The sequence below is a fragment of the Drosophila rhopaloa genome, unplaced genomic scaffold, assembly GCF_018152115.1.
Source record: "Drosophila rhopaloa isolate 14029-0021.01 unplaced genomic scaffold, ASM1815211v1 contig_2, whole genome shotgun sequence".
NCBI classification, from domain to species: Eukaryota; Metazoa; Arthropoda; class Insecta; order Diptera; family Drosophilidae; genus Drosophila; species Drosophila rhopaloa.
In genome coordinates, this window is record NW_025335083.1 from 26,280,279 (window position 1) to 26,299,969 (window position 19,691).

At 42.4% G+C, this 19,691-nt stretch overlaps 1 protein-coding gene across 2 annotated transcripts in view; it reads right to left on the reverse strand.

Moving 5' to 3' along the window:
• LOC108049091 (zinc finger protein ush) overlaps nucleotides 1-19,691 on the reverse strand; it is a 74,980-nt gene that overhangs the window by 9,997 nt on the left and 45,292 nt on the right. The window contains exons 1-2 of one of the 2 annotated variants that reach the window (XM_017130150.2): nucleotides 9,477-10,065; nucleotides 7,913-7,957 (exon numbers count right to left, since the gene is read on the reverse strand). In XM_017130150.2, the coding sequence (XP_016985639.1) occupies nucleotides 7,913-7,957; nucleotides 9,477-9,507 (76 nt within the window). In that variant the 5' untranslated portion in view covers nucleotides 9,508-10,065. Of the gene's footprint in view, nucleotides 1-7,912; nucleotides 7,958-9,476; nucleotides 10,066-19,691 lie in introns of those variants that run through there. The other variant, XM_017130148.2, reaches the window with a different exon arrangement.

Genomic DNA, 19,691 nt, shown 5'->3' on the forward strand with positions numbered 1-19,691 from the left:
GCCAGCAGGAAGAAATAAGGAGGAGGTGGGGACAGGAGGGGTAACTAAGTTTCAGCAGATCTGTTTTTGCAACGTGTGTCCGTGTAAATAATCAACATTCTCATATCTTGGGGGCTTCCAAGCTATTCGTGATTTACTCGCCGTATCCTCTGCTCTTCTTGTCCGACTCAGAATCCTACCTCTTGTTCTTGTAGTCAGCACCTCCTTTGGGTTGTCTCTATGGGAACCCGGAGAGTAAAATTCCATTGATCGAAGGATAAGCAATTTCGGCCCTTCTTCAACCTCTTAAATGTATACTCCCTGTAGCGATTTCACTCCTCTCTTGTCGTATTCCCGACCAATACAATCCAATAGGCTTCGAACAGAAGTTCTTATTTCGGCCAAAACTAATTTAGTTCACTTGGTTCAACCAAAGTTGCTGATGTCAATGGAAGGAAGAGATTAAGAGGTTAAAACTGCGAGGGTGGGAGAGTTGTGCACACACTTGTGGGAAAAATGTTAGCTCCGTAAGCTAAATAAAAAATTATTTGCTCCCTTTTTTTTATATTTTTTATTTAGACATTTATATATTATTCAATTTTAATTTTCCGACAACGTTAATTATACATTTTTTAAAAGAAAATTTATAATTCCATTTCACTGTTCCTTGGAACATTCGTATTTCTCAATGAAACTTATTGCTGCAGTTCCATTATTTTCACCGCAACTGTCTATGTAGACCAACCTATGTGGTACTATATCTTCGATCTATAGAAACCGAAACACAAGCCACAGACAAAGACAGACGGCAGGCAATTCCTCGAAATCGCCCAAGTCAAAGTCTCTTTTTGATGTCTTAATTAAAAAACGTGCAAATGATGCAAGGGCAGGGGGCAGGGGCGCCTGAAGGGGGGTCCAAAAGGGGCGATCGTCTGGGCCTGTGCACAGAGTTCAATGTTGAGCAATTGATGCAACTGTTGAGATGTGTTGCTGCTGTTGCCTGTGTTGAAGTTGCAGTTGCTGTTGCTGGTTGCTGTTGCATGGTGCGCTGATAACAAGAGGGAGGAGGGTAGGAAAATTGTCGCAGTACTTGAAAATTTCGTGTGAGCACGCTCAGCTTCGATTGTTGCTGCATTGGTTGATCGCTTGATCAGCAGCAGCAGCAGCACAGCCACAGCAGCAACAGTTGTCGTCGGGCAGCGCAGCAATACCAACACGCTGCGATCAATTGCGATCTTGGCCATACACAATACTGCTGCCTGTTGCTCCCACAATCTCATGTGTTGCTGCTGCTGCTGCAAGGAGTTGCTGCCGTGCCAGCAACTGTTGCACAAATTTAAATTGACCCAAGTGCAAGTTTGAATGTCGCTAATCTGACATCGACTGTTGCTGGCGTTACCTGCAACATGTTGCTGCCGGGCTCATAATTTGCGTTTATTAAACAAGCCTGGCATTTGCATAAATGTCGCTTTCCCTGATTACCATCATTCGATGGTGGACATGGTGCAACAAGAGAATCAGTTGAACTGCGAGCAGCAGCAACATGCCACAGCAGCAACATTGGCAATTGCTGTAAACAAATCACGCTTTCTGCGGATCAATCAAGCACTGACAATTGCCCCAAGAAATCACAATTCAATTGTGACTTCCCCCTGCCTGCGATTCCATTTCCTTTTGAGCCATTTTCCCTTATAGACACGACAGCAACAGCTTGTTTCTCTGGACTGCTTTACTGTTACACTCAGTTCGTGAGGGCGGCAGCGGGGCCGAGGGCGTGGCAAGTCCAAAATCGTGTCTGGCACTGTGTTGACTTCATTGCTCTTTTTTTTCTCTCTGTGCTGATGACTTTTGATGTGTTCATCAAGCAATCACGACAACAGCAACAAAACCGCGAGGGGTGCACCAGGGCCTGGCATTTCTTTTCAGCAGTAAATTAAAGAGGCGCGAAAATCGCCTGCGAGCTGTGTGAATGGGAATGAAATTCTCTCCAAAAAAAAGAGGCGGAAACAGCCAGTTCACAAACTGAAAAGAAGGCAAAACAAAGGACCCCACAGCAAGAGTTGCTGATGTGGAAGGGCGGCGAAAAGAGGGCGGGTGGGGAACAGTCGTCCGAGTTGCTAACAAGATGCGCGCAGTCAGCGACAACAGCAACAACAGGCAGTTAGCCAACTACAAAGCCAAAGGCCGCAAAGGAGTCCAAGAAGTCCAACTCCAATTCCAAGTTGGCTGCCCGATTCAAGTCTTCGGCGGAGTTTTACTACCAGCCTGTTTGGCAACGCAGCAAAAAAGGCCACGCAACCTGGAGAAGAGCAGATGGAAATACACGCGGAGAAATAAGGGCAAGTTAAAGTCAATGCAAGACATTTTGCAAGCAATGAGAAATTTAGCAGACCATCCTGGATCTTTAGTTGAACTACCAGGTGTGCATTATGGTCTACATATCGGAAAAGCTAAATCAATTTATTGAGTATATCAATCTCTAGCTAATCATAACATTGATGAATAAAACTGTTCATTCCATTGCATAATTAAATACAAACTTGCAATGCAACATTATATTTTGAAATGAAATTTAACTAAAAAGTAACTAAAATAAAAAAAAAACAAAATTGTAACTAGTTCTTTTAGCATTAGTGTAAGCTGATTTTTTGTCAGAAACACAGCTGCAATATGTATTAGATCAATAAAGTATTTCTAGCAAAGCTAAGTACTGAATTGGGGTCACCTATTAATATCTTCAGCTGCGGTAAGTTAAAAAATATAATATATAACATTTTTCCCCGTGTAACTCCTGGACTGACTAACAAAGCGGCGAGCCAGACACATCATTACCTACCAATTAGGCCCCGAAAAGTGTGTGCGTCTGTGTGGCGCAGGGTTTGAGCTGGGGAATGGGCCAAAAGGAGGCAAGAGGCAGTCAAGAGGGAGCAGAATGAGGGGGAGTAGAGTGGTAGCAACGCCAGCACGAAGGCCCAGAGGACAGGGTTTGCGAATAAGGTTGAGGATGGGATGATCGGGGGACTGCGAGGCTGCTCTATTGGTGGCACCGTAAACGTTTACGACGTTGCGAATGAGTTGTGTTGATCTTGGAGTCCGTGGTCTGCGGAGAAGTGGCGGGCAGGAGGTAGCCAAGTGACTGACAGGCAGCAAATAAGCCATAAACGCAGGCGGCATTTAGCCGAAGGAAGAACTGAGGGCTACCTGGAAATGATGATGTGCAAAGTGCCTGCTAACAGCTTGTAATGAGCTCAAAAAGTGTTGCAAGAATTTAAAAAAGTCGGGGGGGATAATCTTGAGAATTTGTCCTGCCTCAAAATTTAAACTGCCCGGTGGTCCGCAGTTAATATAGTGTACACAACACTGACTCGACCAACGCTTTAGATTGAATTCGATTTATACGCTTGAATTGCTGAATATCTTTCGGTCTGTACAAATAAGCCAGTAAGCAATCAACAATGATCAGCTAAAGCAAAAACAATCAGGAATCATCAACATCAATGACGAGGGTGATTCGTGGGTGAGTTAAGCAGTTGGAAAACGGCTGAAAGCCAAATGCAAACAGCCATGAGAATGTGGGAAAATAATATGGGGTGGTTGGCATAAAGGGGTTAATAGAAATCCAAGTCCAACTCAGATGACGAAGGGAATGAAAAGGCAGCGTGCTGACATCCAGCTAATGGTTTGACAGATATGTATCCAAGCTTAATGTGACTTCTCAATAACGATTTAAGTGGTTCAAAGGATTTAAGAGGTGTTTAGAAATGACTCCATCATTAGGATGGAGAACAAGGAACAAGAACGGAAATCTTGAAAGCTTCAAATAAGAAAGGGTAACTGGCCAGTTTGCTATTTTATTCATCAAGAAAAATGTTTTAGAAGGCTTTGTTAAAGATAATACTAGAATATATTTTTCTGCTCTGCCTCTCCAAGCCTAAAAACTTTACGACATCTTTATGCAATCAATCAAAGTTTTAAGGGATATATAAGACTTAAAAAGTAATGAGCCATAATCCCTGGAAGAGCGTAGGACCTCCGTGAACGGAGGTCAAGTCATAAGCGGTCGTCCTCAAGCTAAATTTAAATTTTATTCTAGACCTACAGCTCCTTCTCCTAGAATCCCTTATTTTTGGGAGAATGATAAAGGGCCATATAAAGCTTGCCATATACATAAAAAAAATTACAGCATATATCACACACGCTCACACTCGCACACGCACATTCACGAGCCAAACACACACGAACATACAAATTTCGGTTGTTGTATTAAAAATAATATCGTCGTCTGGTCGACAAAGATAAGAAAATTTATCCAAAGGATTGCGTTTGGTGTTATGGCCACCGCAAAAAGTGAGGCCAACCCCCTGGTCCTTTCTCCTCCACTTTCCATCTCCTTTGTCTGCGCAACCGCAAGGACAAGGCAGAAGGGCCTGTCCTCCTTCGACTTGATGCGAGTATTTTATGACCAAAGCCCCCAAGTCGAACTCATCATCATCATCATCACCAGAATCCAAGGACCATGGGTCAGGAGGGGATTTGGCGGCAGGAGCAGCAGGACCACCAGCTGCGATCTGTGGCCACCGATAAGGCGGGAATACATTTCATAAATGCCGCGCCGCAAAAAGGATTACGAGCCTGCCATTCTGCTTTCTGTTTCTACTTTCCAACACAGCGAAAAAATGATGTCCTACAAAAAAATAAGGACCACTAAAAAATTATTTATTAGAAAATTTTCCTAGGCACCTTACCATGTTTGTTAATATATATTGTGAAACAACCACCTTTTCTCCTCGAGTTCCTACTTCTCCGCTCAATATTTCGTTATACTTCAAAGAGAACTTTTCCCCAATGGAATTTTATTGTTAAAATAGTATAAAATATATTTGTCCCCCTGAAATCATAATACCAAAACTTTATGGATGCGCAATAAAGCAAAGCATAAAAGACGGAGGCATTGAAGTGCTATTTCAGTGCTTTATATACCCAATCATAAATCCAGAAAATAGTAAGCACCCAACCTGTACGATTTTACTGTTTTATGGTGCACTTACACCAGCCCACATCTCGTATGCTTGGTGTTTTTTAGTAAGGATAAGAATAGGGGGCCGAAGTGGAGGCAAGGGAAAGGGCTGTGTGTTGATGGAACGCAGCTGATATAGCCGAGCGCCGTGTAATGGTTTTTTTTTCGATTACCCCTGCTGTTGATGTTTTTTGTTTGCTGCACTCGCCTTTGGCCCGCAGCAATTGCAATGCGTCCCGCATAACCCCAAAAAAGTAGAGATAGAGAAACGGAGCTCGAACCTTGTCAAATGATTAATTACATGCCGAAAAGCTATCTAACAATTTGACTCGCTGTCTGTGTGTAGTTCGTTTTGGTGCGGTTCGGTTTGGCTGGATTGTCATTAAGCCAACAGCACGGCCACAGAGGGAGACATAATAAAAAATTATGCCATAGATAAAATGCCATTAGAGAGGATTGGGGTGGGCTGCGAGGGGGTCACCACTTAGCGCCATTAGAAGGCAGCCAACAGGCAACAGCCAACAACCAACAGCCAACAACGAACAACTGAGTAGCAGCCAACCAAAAAGCCAGACCAGCAAGGGGGAGAGCTTGGGCTGCAAGTATGCAATTCTGCAAGATAAGCCGAAGCATTCATGAATTTCATAGATAAAAACCAAACACACACAGGCACGGGGCAGGCGCTCACAGAGATACAAACACACACATAGGGACACAGGGACACAGGGAGATGCGCTTACAGTACATTGCACAGGAGCAACAACAAATGAAGAGCGCCAAAAGTGAGCAACGTCATTATCATCATCGCCAGATACACCAGCAAGTAAAGTAGGAGAGGCGGAGTGGGACAAAGGGGCATCCAAACAGCAGCAGCAGCATAAGCCACCACAGGCAAACAAACATCAGGGGGCGGACCCTGAAAAACCTAAAAGATACATAACCAATGTCAGATAGAAGACGAAATACCCTACTGAAATGATGGATGGAAAAGAAATCAAACTAAGCAGAAATATTCCGAAAATATACTATGGATTATCAGATTTTACAATATTTTTTCTATCCACCTTAACTAGAAATAAACACAAAAATTATCAAATATTTGAAACTCAAGGATCCCGAAAAAAACTAAGCTATTTTTAAGATTTCTTGTATATCATCCAGATCAGCCTTTTATTTTAGAAATAATAAATGAAGACTGCCAGCGAAATCAAAAACAATTCAAGCTTTAGGATCTGGAATGGCCACCAGGGCCTAATCCAATCTGAACAGCAGAAATGGCGATGCAAGTGAGGCAATCTTTGGCCAAAAAAGTGGGGGACAGTGGGTGGCAGGAGCAAAGGAGCAAAGGAATGCCACACGCTTTTCCCCACGTTTGTTGTTGGCTGACTGGCCTCGGTTCTTCGGTCGCTTGGCGTCGCCATGGAGTGTCAACAGCCAGATAAAGATTAGCCCAGACAAACGCCCACTTTTTAGGCGAACTGTTACGCCCACTGGCCACTCGACCGCCCCCCTTGGTCCCCGTTCCCGATTCCATCTGGCTTTTGTGGCCTGTGTGTGTGCTGGAAATCTTTCACTGACGCAGCACAAAAACGGCCACGTGGAAGGGCTGAGATTTGGAGCGGGAAATGGGAGGAGGATGGGATACCCTGCTCCAATTGCCGCCAGTTTCGGGGGATTATTAATGATGAATGCTCGAGATGGCAGCGAAATGGTCCGGAATGTAGTGCCAGAAACGAGCAGGAGCGGAGTTGAGGTTTTAGATTACGGATTAAACTGCCCAATGTATTATGGGTAAAACTAAAAATTTATTGTTTAAAATGTGACTCATAAATTTGAAAAATACAGATATGTGTAATCTGTATAACAATCTGGTATTTAGAATAAAAAATATTAAATAAATTTGTAAAATACAGATATGTTTAATCTGTATAGCAATCTGGTATTTATATTAAAGCTTAGCTTGGAATGTTTCAAAGTCTTAGTCAAAAAATAAACTAACTAATCTATAAACAAAATAATAAACCGAAAAAATTTCTAGTTAAGGGTTAAATATTCAGAGCTGTTCAGATAAACTCCAATAAAGTTCCATGAACTTAACGATAATCCTCGGGGTATATAACCAACATTTATCTACTGAAAACATTCAATTCCGCTTCTGCGAAACTCATAAGGGTGGCGGGGCGGCGGGTCAGAGACATCGTCTCAATGACGTTGACATTGCTGATGATTATGAAGTGATATGAAATTGATGCCAATGATGTCGGAGTGAAGTCAAAATTCCACCCAAGGGAGGGTTAACCAAGGGGTTACAAAGTAATGGGAAGGGGTCTTACAAATAGAGACCGAGTGCGAGCGAGAGACGTACTTGACCCGTTGTCATTTCCTGCAGTCCATCCAAGCGACTGAAACGAGGGTTGTCGCCACCCTCCTTTTCCCGAAAGGGTTTATAAGGTTTATAAGGTCTGAGGTGTCAAAATCACAAAAACCGCAGGAGGCGACAGGGACTGGGAATGAAACAGTGCCACTGCACTGATAAAAATTGTATTAAATTAGAGAGCTCTCGTCTTCATCATTTTTTGGGATTAAATTTTTATTGGCACAATATCAGACGCTAGCAGCAAAGTTGAAGAGGTGGGGAATATTCCTGGGTCTACACACATCGAGAAATTTATTATTGGGCATTAACGGGTTATGTCTGCCAGAGGGAGACAGCCATAGATAGAGAGGGACGGGGACAGGCGCCTGTTTCCTGCAGTCGAACAGATAAGAATTTATTTTTTGGTTTGGCCCATTTCGTTTAAGCTGCAAACTTATCTCGGATTGAACGACGGACAAAAGGACAACGGACAGGCGACAGGATGTAGCCTGCTTTGCGGAGGATTTTCATATTCATACAAGTATTTCAAGTCAGCTTACCTCTACTGTCGACGGTCATCTCTTCTGTGGTATCGGAACAATCACCTATAAGAGACAGAGATTATATTTAGAGGATTAGAGGATTAGGATTCAAGTCAATTTAAAACTAATGTAAATATATTTAATTGATAAATTAAAGATGTACTATATATCATTTAATTGCGAATACAAAAGACTAATGTAAAGTAATATTTAATGATATGAACTAGCCTAATATATTTAATTGATAAATTAAAGATGTACTATATATCATTTAATTGCGAATACATAAGGACTAATGTAAAATAATATGGCCCTGAACAAACGTTAGGACAGGGTCTAAAATTTACGGATATTTTCCGCCCAAAGGTCTCGACTAATAGTAGCAGATATATGTATCGCAGATAGTTCCAGCCAAATGGCTTTACTTTAAAGCGATAATAATTGCTGCGAGGGCCGCATTGTTTGGTTTTGTCCACCCATTCTCTGTTGCCCAGTATCTTTGTATCTTTTTCTGTTGGCAAAGTTGGGTTTACTACTACGCACAGTAGTTGGTTGCGAGGCCGGTGTCCAAGCCTTCACTCCACTCGATTACACTACACTACAGTACCCGGTCCCCGGTGCCCCCTCTATACATCGTACTTCTCTTTGTGTTGTTTTTCTCATTTTTGATTTTATTTCGCTGATTATTCACATCAAGGAATTATAATAACAATAATAACAACAATCCGCAGAATTCCTTCGTTTTTATTTCAGCTCCTCCCCTCGGCAACCCCCTCTGCTTCCTCTTCTTCGCTCGCCGCAGATCGGAGATAGCGCAGCACACACAGATACTCGTACTCACAGATGCAGATACATATGAGCCGGGCCAAACTGAGGCCGTGGAATGAATGTGAAGCCACACAGCGCAGATAGGCGACTGATAAGCAACTGAAAGCTGGCTGCCATGGACGCGAAATGCGGACTTGGACTTGGACTACAGTGTCGGACATGTCGGAAAGGAGGTACGGGGGACCCTTTCCCCCCTCCTCACTTCTAGCCCCCTTTTCAGCCAGGGTCCAAAGGCTGGCTTCGATGGCAATTGGCGGGATTTTCCGTTTTTTACACCCACACACCACTTGCAGGTTGATTTGAGGGTCCAGTGAAATAAGCGAAAGCTGCTTCTATATGGGGCTCTTGAAACAGCACCTCAAAAAAGATCCAAATGGAAATAGTCTAAATGTATTGTATTTTTATATTATTTGATGCTCCCTCAGTTTTAAAAATAAATTAAATTTTTCGGAAATTATGAATGTGCTCACTTTAATAAAAAACCTATTAAATCATTATTTCTATACAAACATGAAAAAATAACAATTTTTTAAGCTAAATTTTTAAAGGAATTTTATTTTTGTAGTTTGCTTCGTCATTTGGTTTTTCGAGTAATCGGGACCAACTTTGTTTTCGGTGAAAATATACCTAGCTGCTTCGATAACTAATAATGATATTTTTTGGTGTTTTTAATTGTAAATGCATTTTCATAGTTGTGTTACTACTCATAAACCCTTTTTAGTTCCATCTAGAACTCAGTTTAAACGTCTCTCACCTCTCGTAGTGCTACTGAGCATTGTTTTCATATAAATAGTAATCCACTTGGCAGATAATCCAGGTTAAGTTGTGGCTTTTCACTTTTTCACTTGCACATGTTTAAGCTTTCGGTTTAGGCCGTACTTAGGCGGCAATTATGTTGTCACTTCTTGTGGGAATTAAATTTGACTCATTCACTGTAATACAATTATTCAAATTTTCGTTATGACGAACGTGTCGAGTGGTTCTCTTTCCGTCGAACCGCTTTGAATTGAGTACCGCGTACCGCTCGTGGTTGCTGCTTGCTCCGCGTTCCACAGCAAACTGAGACTCGGACCGGCTGAGGCGGTGAGTAATGAAATTTTCGTGCGCCGCTGTGAGATACAGATACAACCGATACAGATACCGAACGAACCGAGCGGCGATGACGATGACGACGCAGCACAGCTGATGTTTGTTGATGCCGGGACGCCGGGCCAAAGTTGTTTATCTTTGGGATTCGAACTGGCACTGGATTCGTACTGGGATTCGTATCTGCAGCCGAGACACTCACACTCACACTCGCTCGCTCGTCGCTCCGCTGCCAACTGAAATAAGATATTGTGCGCCGAGTTCCCGAGACCGAGGCTCTCTGCTGCGGTCGACTTCCTTCGCTCGCCTCGGAATTATTCGAAACAAAAACTGATAAAGCACTGATAAGAGCGCAGCGCGGCGAGCTCTGCGCTTAGATAGCATCGCAGAAACAGAACCAAAACCAACCAACCAACCAGCAGCGAACGGATACACAAACACTGAAACACCGAACCGACCCACTGCAGATACAGATACAAAGATACATTCAAAGAGGGTGTGCTTGTGTGTGTCTGTGCGCGAGGGAGATGCTTTTCAGCGATATCGCGTCTACGGCTAATGGAATTCTGATTATTGCTTAGCGATAAGCGTTTTGTGTTTAATTGTATCTCTGTATCTGTATCTGAATGCACTGAGCAAAATGAGTTGTACGAAACATTTTAGCAATCTGTTGGGGAATACATAAAAATTAGTGGTGCTATGGGTTTATTGTTTTAAATACATGTTTTTTCTGAATTTTGGAGTAATTATACTCAGATTTTAGGAATATTTTTTGTAAGCATACTCTTGGTTTGGTTTTAAAATTTGAGTTAATGAAATTTCGATCTACTTTATTGTACTTCATCTCTAGTTTAGTGGTCTGCATTGGTGATTATTTCAAATAATCTATAATTTAAGTATATTTACTCTGGTACAATGAGATCCCGGTCCCCATCGGTTATCATTCACCTGCCGCAGTCGCAGCCACATCCACTTGGCCATTTCTATCTGTATCTCCATCAACTCTCCATCATCATTCTGCAGCTTTTGGCTTTTGTTCAGCTTTTTCCCGGTTTTCCTTGCGAGCTTATCGCCCGATGAAGATCTATTTTTATGTTGCTTTTGCTACTCTTTCTCGCGGTCCTTCCTGGCACTCCCCATCTGATTCTTATCGGCGTTTGGTTTATTTCCATTTCACTGGCAACTTTGCAGATGCAAAAAAAAAACGTTTTCTTCTTTCCCAGCGATAACAATCGCCTGGTTTCTCCTCCTCATCCGCGTTTTCTCTCATTTTGCTCTCTGTAATCAGCTGTTGCCACCATGTTGCGCATGCGTTGTGGCCTAGCGTTATATTTATATATATAGAGTTATATCCACAGCAACCCACCACCCTCCCTCTGCCGATTGTGTTGTTGTCTGCTGGCTGCCTTTGCGACGATTATCTCGTTTGCCATTGTTGACTTTTAATTAGATTCATTAAATGTGCCGCTTGCCGCCAACTCCCTTGCAACCCCCTTCGGTTAACCCCTGGGCCCAAGGTTTTGGGCACGACTTCAAGATACCCTAGATACTCATGAGACATTGCAGCTCAGGGACGCATAAGTTTAGATGAACGTGAGCCAAACAGTAGATTGTGTTAAAAGCTAAGTCCTCCATATTTTTTAGATATTTGACCGATCTTTAACAACTCAAAATTATCGCATTACTCGTACTTTTTTTAAGACTGTTGTCTACAAGTTTTGTTTTGTAAGAAAATATTTTTCCTTTAATTTAATCCACATAACTTTAAAATACATTAATTTCCAGACCATCTCTTAATTCATTATCCACTATGGGCTTCAAAATAATATTTTCCTTCAGTTTTTACTTTTGTTATTAGCTAAAGGGTATTCGGTGTGTGTAACTCTTTGCATTAACTACCAACTTTAGCCTTTCATGCCTGCTTATGTGTTAGAATATATTCCACAGTTTGTGGGTGTTTTTTTTTTAAGTTTCGAGCTTATGCAGCGATAAACACTTCATGCGTGAATATCTGCAAAAGGTTTTAGATAAATTCGCCCGCTGCGGTTGTTTGGCGTTGTTGTTGATGTTGGTTGTTGTGGTTGTCGTTGGGGTGATGAACTGCCAACACTCGCCCTCTCTTTTTCCCCCCATTTTCGCCATCTCTTTCTGTCGCTGGCAGAAGCAATTGTTTTGCAATTATGTTGCTACAAGTCGGTACATACTATTGGCTCTGTGTGCGTATGTATTTTTATTGTTGTATGTCATTGTTGTTACGTGCTCATTTATTGACATAAATATGAACAAATGTGACAGATCAACGTCTGCTGATTGTACTACATCGAAAAAGCGTTTTCAAGAAAATATGCTAAAAATTCAAAGCCAACAACAACAGTACATCAGTAGCAACAACGAGAGTTCAATATTACACAGAAAACATATTAAATGTTATTAAAGGCAAACCAATTAAATGAAGATAATTAAGTTACTCAATTTATTGTCAACATTTTGAGAAAAATATAATATCAACTCATGACAAATGATACAAATTTTACGCAAAATATGTATCATATATAAAGAATCTTCATATAATAATGTAATGGAGCTCATGGTACAAACATTTTAAAGACATTTTTTAAAAAGTATTTCTTGTTCCTTTAATTTATATTGGAATTTCCTGTATGGATCTCCGCATATGTTTCAGTGTCTTGCCTGCAATTCTGAATGACGCAGCACTTGGAGTCACACCCCCGCTTCCCTGCTGTTACTTCTCTGACCTCGACTCCGCTCTGAGCGAAGATTCAAGCGAGTTGATAAGAGATCCTCACGCTGATTAAAAAGCAAAAGCAGCAAGCAAACTCACAGTTGTTGCTTATTTTTTTGGGGTTATTTCTACTTCTACTCTGTAGCCGTCTCTCTCTAGGTATGTATCTCCATCTCTTTCGCTGTTCGTCGCTTTATTTCATTTCGTTCGCTTTTCGGGTAGATGCATCGTTAAGATTAGCACAGGCAGCATTTGTTGTTGCTGTATAAAAAACATTTATCATGAAATAAATCTACTTAAGTTTGTTTTTGTTGCCTGCGTTTTTACTCCTCTCCAACTTCAACTCCCTCTCTCTTCTTCAGGCCACAACTTCTGCACAGAAAAATAATAATGATATTATTAACTTCCATAACTTGATTTTGGCAAGGCACTAAATGATTTTTATTTTAAATTAAACCAGTATTTTTGATTTTAAAATATCATGATAGTCTTTTAAGACTTGAACCTTTACCAAATAATAAATAATAGGCAATCGTTATACCCACTATGCACTACCGAAAGTTCTAAGAATTTGCTGTCTGATACAAAAGAACGTTTGAATATACATCTTTCATCATTAAAAATTTTATCTTACAATTTTATTTGAAAAATATTTTTTTTGTGTAAAAATTGTATCTTTTGTAACTTGAAACTCGCACATTACTATATAGCGAGAGAGGCAGGGGATCGGTGTTATATAATCAATGGAGTTGCTCAGTTGCTCAACTTATTTCCACCGAAAAACCCAACAATTTTTCAACCTTGAGCTGGCTCAGTCTGTTTCTCTCACTCTCTGGGTTGTCTCTTTCCCACACAGCAGGTGCTATGCTGCTGACATTTTCGCTTCCCATTTCCCCCAACTTTTATATTTACCCTTGGAGCCTGCATATTTATGAAGTCTGGCAGATAAGCGATGACTTCATTGTAGCGAAATTAAATCAATTAACATAAGCCAAGGTGGCAAGCTAAGCCAGCAACCTCAGAGCCACCCAGCACCACCCACCCCGCCACTGACAACTTATCTGTGCCTGCCACCTTGCCCCAGCTCTCTCTCTCTCTCTTTCAGTTTCCCTTTTTGGTTTAATCTAGCAATCAATCAAAGTGATTTAAATTTCATACCGCGTATCTGCACCACCGCAATTCACGAATATGGCCGAGGTGGAGCTGAAGCTCGAATTACAAAATACATTTCTGAAAATCACGATTAAGAACTCAACTGAAAAGCCAGACAAGAGTTTAAGATTTAAACGCTGCAAAATAGTCGAGGAATGAAGCAGTCATTTGATAAAAGAGAAAATGGAATGGGCTGTAAGGATAACAAATTGGATATGATCTAACAGATTCAAGATATAAACTAAAATAAATTAATTTTCAGATTGTTTTAGGCGTTAAGGTATGGATTTTTTTTAACACTAAATGGATTTTTTAACAAAATAGTTTAGATCATTAAAAACTTTATAATAATGAAAGCCTCTCCAACATTTTACAAGACATAACTCTGCTCTACTACTATTTTTCTATACCTGCTTGTGACTCATTTATCCGCCAAAGATCATCAATCTTTTATAGCCTCAGCTCCTTTATTTTCTAGTGCCTGATCTTCATCTTTAGGAATATATTTATACCCGTGAGTAATACAAGCCTCAGTGGACTTGTTGTATTGACCTCCTTTCTGGGACCCTGGCTACTCCACCATTCCCGAGTTCGAGTTTGCTAAGTGGTCATAAAATATGCTTAATGCATCAGGAAGCCGCCTCTATGCGGGTGCCACTTGCAACCCCTTTGCCCCTCCCCCATCAAGTTCTTGGCGGACACCCTGCTCTACTTCCCTTTTCGGCCGTCGTAAAACGTAAAACTCCTTATCTGGGATTTTCGACTGCGCCTTCGGCTTCTCAGTCATCCGTTGGTAAGTGCGAGATTAAAATATTGGATAAAGCGGGAGCAGAAATGCACGGCGATAACGAAGAGTCCAAATGGAAACGAATCGTTCCGTGGTTGTTGTCGCCGGTCTTTCAAAATACAAAAAAAATTTCTACGCTATCGACATCGCCGCCCTGTTTTGAATACTGGCTCGGCTTGAGGCTCGGTTGCTTTTGTAAGTGAGTGATAAACACGAGTTATCGCATCAATTAGTTTGGCGTCAAGTTGACGTCGTTAAAGGCAAGAAAACAAAGAACCCAGGCAGCCCGACTCATTTTCAATTTTTAACCAAAAGAGAGGCGCGGGCGAGGAATCGCTAACATTTGAATGGGAAGGCGAAAGTCAAGCCGGAATGCCATAAAACCAGAGTCGCCGGCCATGTCGCGGCCTCCGTCGCCTTTTGGCCCATCGTTGTTACCAACATTTCAGGGCTAAAATAGCTAGGAAAAATTGAAACAATAGCTAGAAACAGCAAAGATTTTAGAACTGATTTCTGATTATAATTCATTTGCTTACACTAGTTTACAAGCTAATAAAAATTGCATTGAAAACCAATCAAGTGTTCCAGCTAAATGTCCAATTTGGTGGCACTGTTGGCCAAGACGAAATTCGATATTTTAAGACGCGGACGCAACGTTAACAAGAGTGTCAATGATCCTATAACCGATATTGAGACAACGTTGCCGCCGTCGTCTCTTTCTCTCTATCTCCCGGTCTGTCCCTGACTCATTCTGTTTCTCCCTGCCCGTCGCCGTACGCAAATTGAGCTGGAAAGTGGCTTGTAAAACATTAAACGTTTCTGGTCCAGTCGCCAGTCATCAAATGAGTAAACGACGCGACCAAGGAGCGATGTGGGAGGGTCGAAGTCGGATTCGATTCAGGTTCAGGTAGAGATGCAGATACAGCACACGCCAAAGTCCGGGCTAATTGCCCAGGGTTCGTCTGTCAAACTATCACCCTCTCTCTCGGGCCCACAGAGAGCGTCTCTTTCGCCTCCTTGGTCCTGTCAACGGCTTCCACAGTGCGTCAAAAGATCTCGAGTGGATAACGATGACGATGACGCTGAACTGCCGACGACGACGACGTCGGTTATCGCAGCCGGAAGTGCCATCATAAAAGGAAGGTGCAATAAAAATATTTTACACGCTCGCCGTCTCTATCGCACCCACAGCCACCTTTGCTTTCGGCCTCTCTTTCTCCCATTTCAATGGGAATACCTCTTTTGGGTGCTTGCTTGATCAGCTCAATCGGCAAAAAAGTGGCTGCCAAATTGCAGACTGTGACGAAAAATGCAATACACTTTCTCTATGAAAAAAGGTCGAGACTAGACACCTTTAAGTGTTTCCAAAAAAAATGTAAGGATGCAAGACTTAATAGAATACTAAAGGTCTATATATATTTTTGGAATTTCCCACTGTTATAACAATCATTCAGTTAAATGCTTAATTTCCAACTATCTGCCATAGTTGATATGCCCTATATCCAACAAAGTTTCCAACAAAGTAGCTGTGGCTGTCTCAATCTGAGACAACCTTCCCTTGATTCACTACCGATTCTGATTTCTGCACACATGCAGGCCACATGTGAGATGACAACGGCGACGACGAAGGCCTCATCGGAAATGTTGGTCTATGCTGCCTTATCAGCTGGCATTGCTCGTCCTCCCCCCAGATCCCATTGTTGACTGCTCCTGCTCCTTTTCCTGTTCCTGTTTCCCAAACGTATGTGTGGCTGACTAAAAGGGAAGATATCAGGGGCACAGAAGGAATTGTCCTGAGACTCTGACTCATGCCCAAAAAGTGTTTTGAGGTCGCACCATAAAAATCATAACCGTTTATGTCGTGCCTTCGCACCACGTGAAAGTGTGGTTTGCGCCGAAGGCTTCTCCGAAATGAGGACTCATCATCATTCGTCCCTCCATCCATGGAGTTCAGTGAGAGATTCCCATCAGCGAAAGTTGTGGTCAAATAAAAAAGCATTTGTCCTGCGTAGTAATGGCCCCATACAACGGGAAGTTCAAGGTTCAACTTTCAAGGATAATAACAATTTTCGTAAATTACAAATTACTTGTGGAGCTGTGGGACTGTGATTTTATATGTGTGGGCTTGTTTGCTCATACAACTAAGGGAAAGTTGTTGGTAGTATTATTGTAGTATTAAAATAGTCCCAAATGACTCATATATTATAGCTGAACTAACACCATGTAATAAATATTAAAAATAAAGCTATGTATAATTTTTCTGTTAATAATCTTAATGGAATATTTCAAACCGATATTTTTTACTGAAGAAACTTTATATTTATTTTCTTTGCAGTCCTTAAAGTCAACCAGTTACTGAAATATTTCCGCAACTTTAATTCGGCATCCCTATTTATTTGACCCCGGTTGTAAATAAGTCATGTTCATTAAAGCAAACTCGAATACGCACACACATAAATCGCTTATTCTTTATCCTGTTGCTGGTCGGAGTGTGTGTGGGTGAGTTGTGTGACTGGGCCAGGATGATAAATCCTCATCCGACTCTGCGACCAGTGGACTGCAGCCGGCTAAATGACAAACTGCAAGGAGGCAGGACCAAAAACAAAACACCAGCACGCAGGACAACGCAGCTGATAAGAAAAGTTGTGGCGAGGGGAGGGAAAGACACTCAAAGCGTTTGTCTCAGTGTAGCGAGCGAGCCATTAAATTGACAAAATACCAACACAGAGGGGGAACGGGAACAGCCACAAAAAGGACATTCCTCAGAGCTGGGAGAAAAAGCGAGAGCGAGATAGGAGGCGGCGCCATATTTTATATTTTACATTCTTATCGCAAAACTCTCACTCAGCCATTCCGTTTGGGCTGGAGGTTAAAAAGGGGGTCGCGGAGAAAGCAGGGCACAGAAAGGGAGAAAAAGATAAAGAGAGAGAGAGTGAGAGAGAGAAAGCCGAAGCTGGAGAACTGATAACACCCGTGCTAATGGGACCAAACAATGCCAAATGGAGCAACGCAGCAGAACAGCACAGAAGCGATGCACACAACCACGACAAGGACACAGGACCACCCCCCACCACCACCCACTTCCACACCCACACAATACAGCAACAACAACAACATCGGGAGCAGTAGTCCCACCCAAAACTGGGCTGGGCCGTCTTATCTATGGCCATCAATCAGGCGAGCAGCGAGCGGCGATAAGCAAAAAGATTTTAAATGGAGTGCACACAGCCAACGAGAGAAAAGGAGAGGGAAAAGGGAACGGGAACGGGAAAGGACGAGATGGGGATATACACTGAGAAAGAAAACATATTATCTAAAACTATGCTTAGATGGTCTTAATCAATAATAAGCGTATGAAATTCATCGATTTTTAATATGTTTTGGGAGTTGTGATTATATCAAGAAGCATTAACAATGATGTAATTTAATAAAGTCATTTTATTGTTTAACAAGATTTGGTTTGCAAATTCTAGATTAATGCTTAAAGTTATTACATAAAACAAAACAAATGTACCTATTTTCGAAGGACATTTTTGCTTGCACTTTAGCCGGTAATTATGGAACTATTGAAGATCCAATGTTCCGCAAAGTGTCATATATTTCCTCTCAGTGTGCTGGCAGGGGCAGCCCCATTCTATCCGCCCTCTGATGTCAGGAGCGCATCTCTGGGCGGGAATTGGGCGGCAGGGTTTTGTCCTACGACTGCTGGCAGAGATAAGCGAAGCTCAAACTGAATGCAGACAAAGGGGCGGGGATGGGGCGATAGTTCCTGGCCAGGTGATTCAGTGAATTTCATTTTCTGCTCGCGGCCCACGAATATTTTCACTTGCCGTTGGTGGCGTTGTCGTTATCAGTTCTCCCAGCTTTGCTCCCGAGGATGTGAGGGGGTGGTTGGGGGGTGTAAGGACGCGACAGGACACTGGAGGCAATTGCTTATCACACACACACAGGAACAGGTGGGCGGTGGCAGGGGGGTGAGTGGTGTTAACCATACGCCAGAAGCATCGGAGCAGCATAAAGCAATCGCGGCAGCAGGACAGAAACAATGACAACCAGTTGACAACCCTTTCTGTGCCACCCCCCGCCCCTCTTCCCGCCCCCTCGGACCCCTTATCCAGCCCTCCCACCACCCCCTTTGTAATCAAGCCCCTGTCAGTGTTGGAAAATGCGCAATTTTGCATTGAATGAAATGAAATTGTTAAATGAAATGATTCGCCTCCATTCAAAGGCGACGCTTTTATGCATTCACCAATTGATTTCAACCACGCCCACACTATCAGGCTACGCCCCCTTTTGGTGTAGCGCCTTTACTTAATTAACTGAAGTGAAAATGGCGCCTGCATGGAAACTGATAAACAAACATTTTTCGGCCTCGACGGCAGGACCAAAAGACCCAGGAAAATTCCCATTGTGGCCAGAAAAAGGGGGAATAGTAGGGGTAGTTCCACTGCTTATCGCTGTGTTTGGAATGTGCCAAGCCATTCGGGGCTCGACATCCAGGCAGCAGCAATGGAGATAAGGTGGCCGAAACAGCAGAACCGAAAATGGGGAGCAGGAGTAGGAACTACCAGGCTAGCCCTAGCTCTATATTTTAGTGACTGAAGGGGTGCTTAGGGGTACAGAGGGTCCTGAGGTCCTTTCCATTGCGTGTGCGATACCAAAAATATACGGAAAGGAAACTCAGGTGAGCAGGGAGTGGGCGAGCGAGGAGGGGAAAAGCACAACTATACGAAAATTCATGTTATCTAAAAGGGGGCGGGCAGGCGCTACTTCTCGAGTTATATTTTAGGCAGGTGGTCTAACATTCCTGTTTTCCATTTATAACCTTCTCTTCCATCTATCACTTTTAAAATTTACGTAATTGACATATTTGTATATGTGTGATATTTTGATCAAACTTAATTCAGGTATTCAAAAAAATTGTAAGAATTATGACCGCAGTTTTTCCAAACAAAAAACACAACTCTCCTCTTGGCATCCTTTTCGTCCTCTGCGCTCTCCTCACACACACACTCTTCACTCCGCGCAGTGCGTTTGTGTGTGTTGCCTTGTGTGTGGCGAAACAGGAGCGCAGGAATCAAGGAATTGGCCTGCAGATACATTTGTATCTTGCAGATGCCGAAGCTCATTGTTTGCTTTTTTTTGGCGACTCCGCTTCGCTTGTTGCTCTTGGCTACGCACCCCACACCCCACTTCCAATG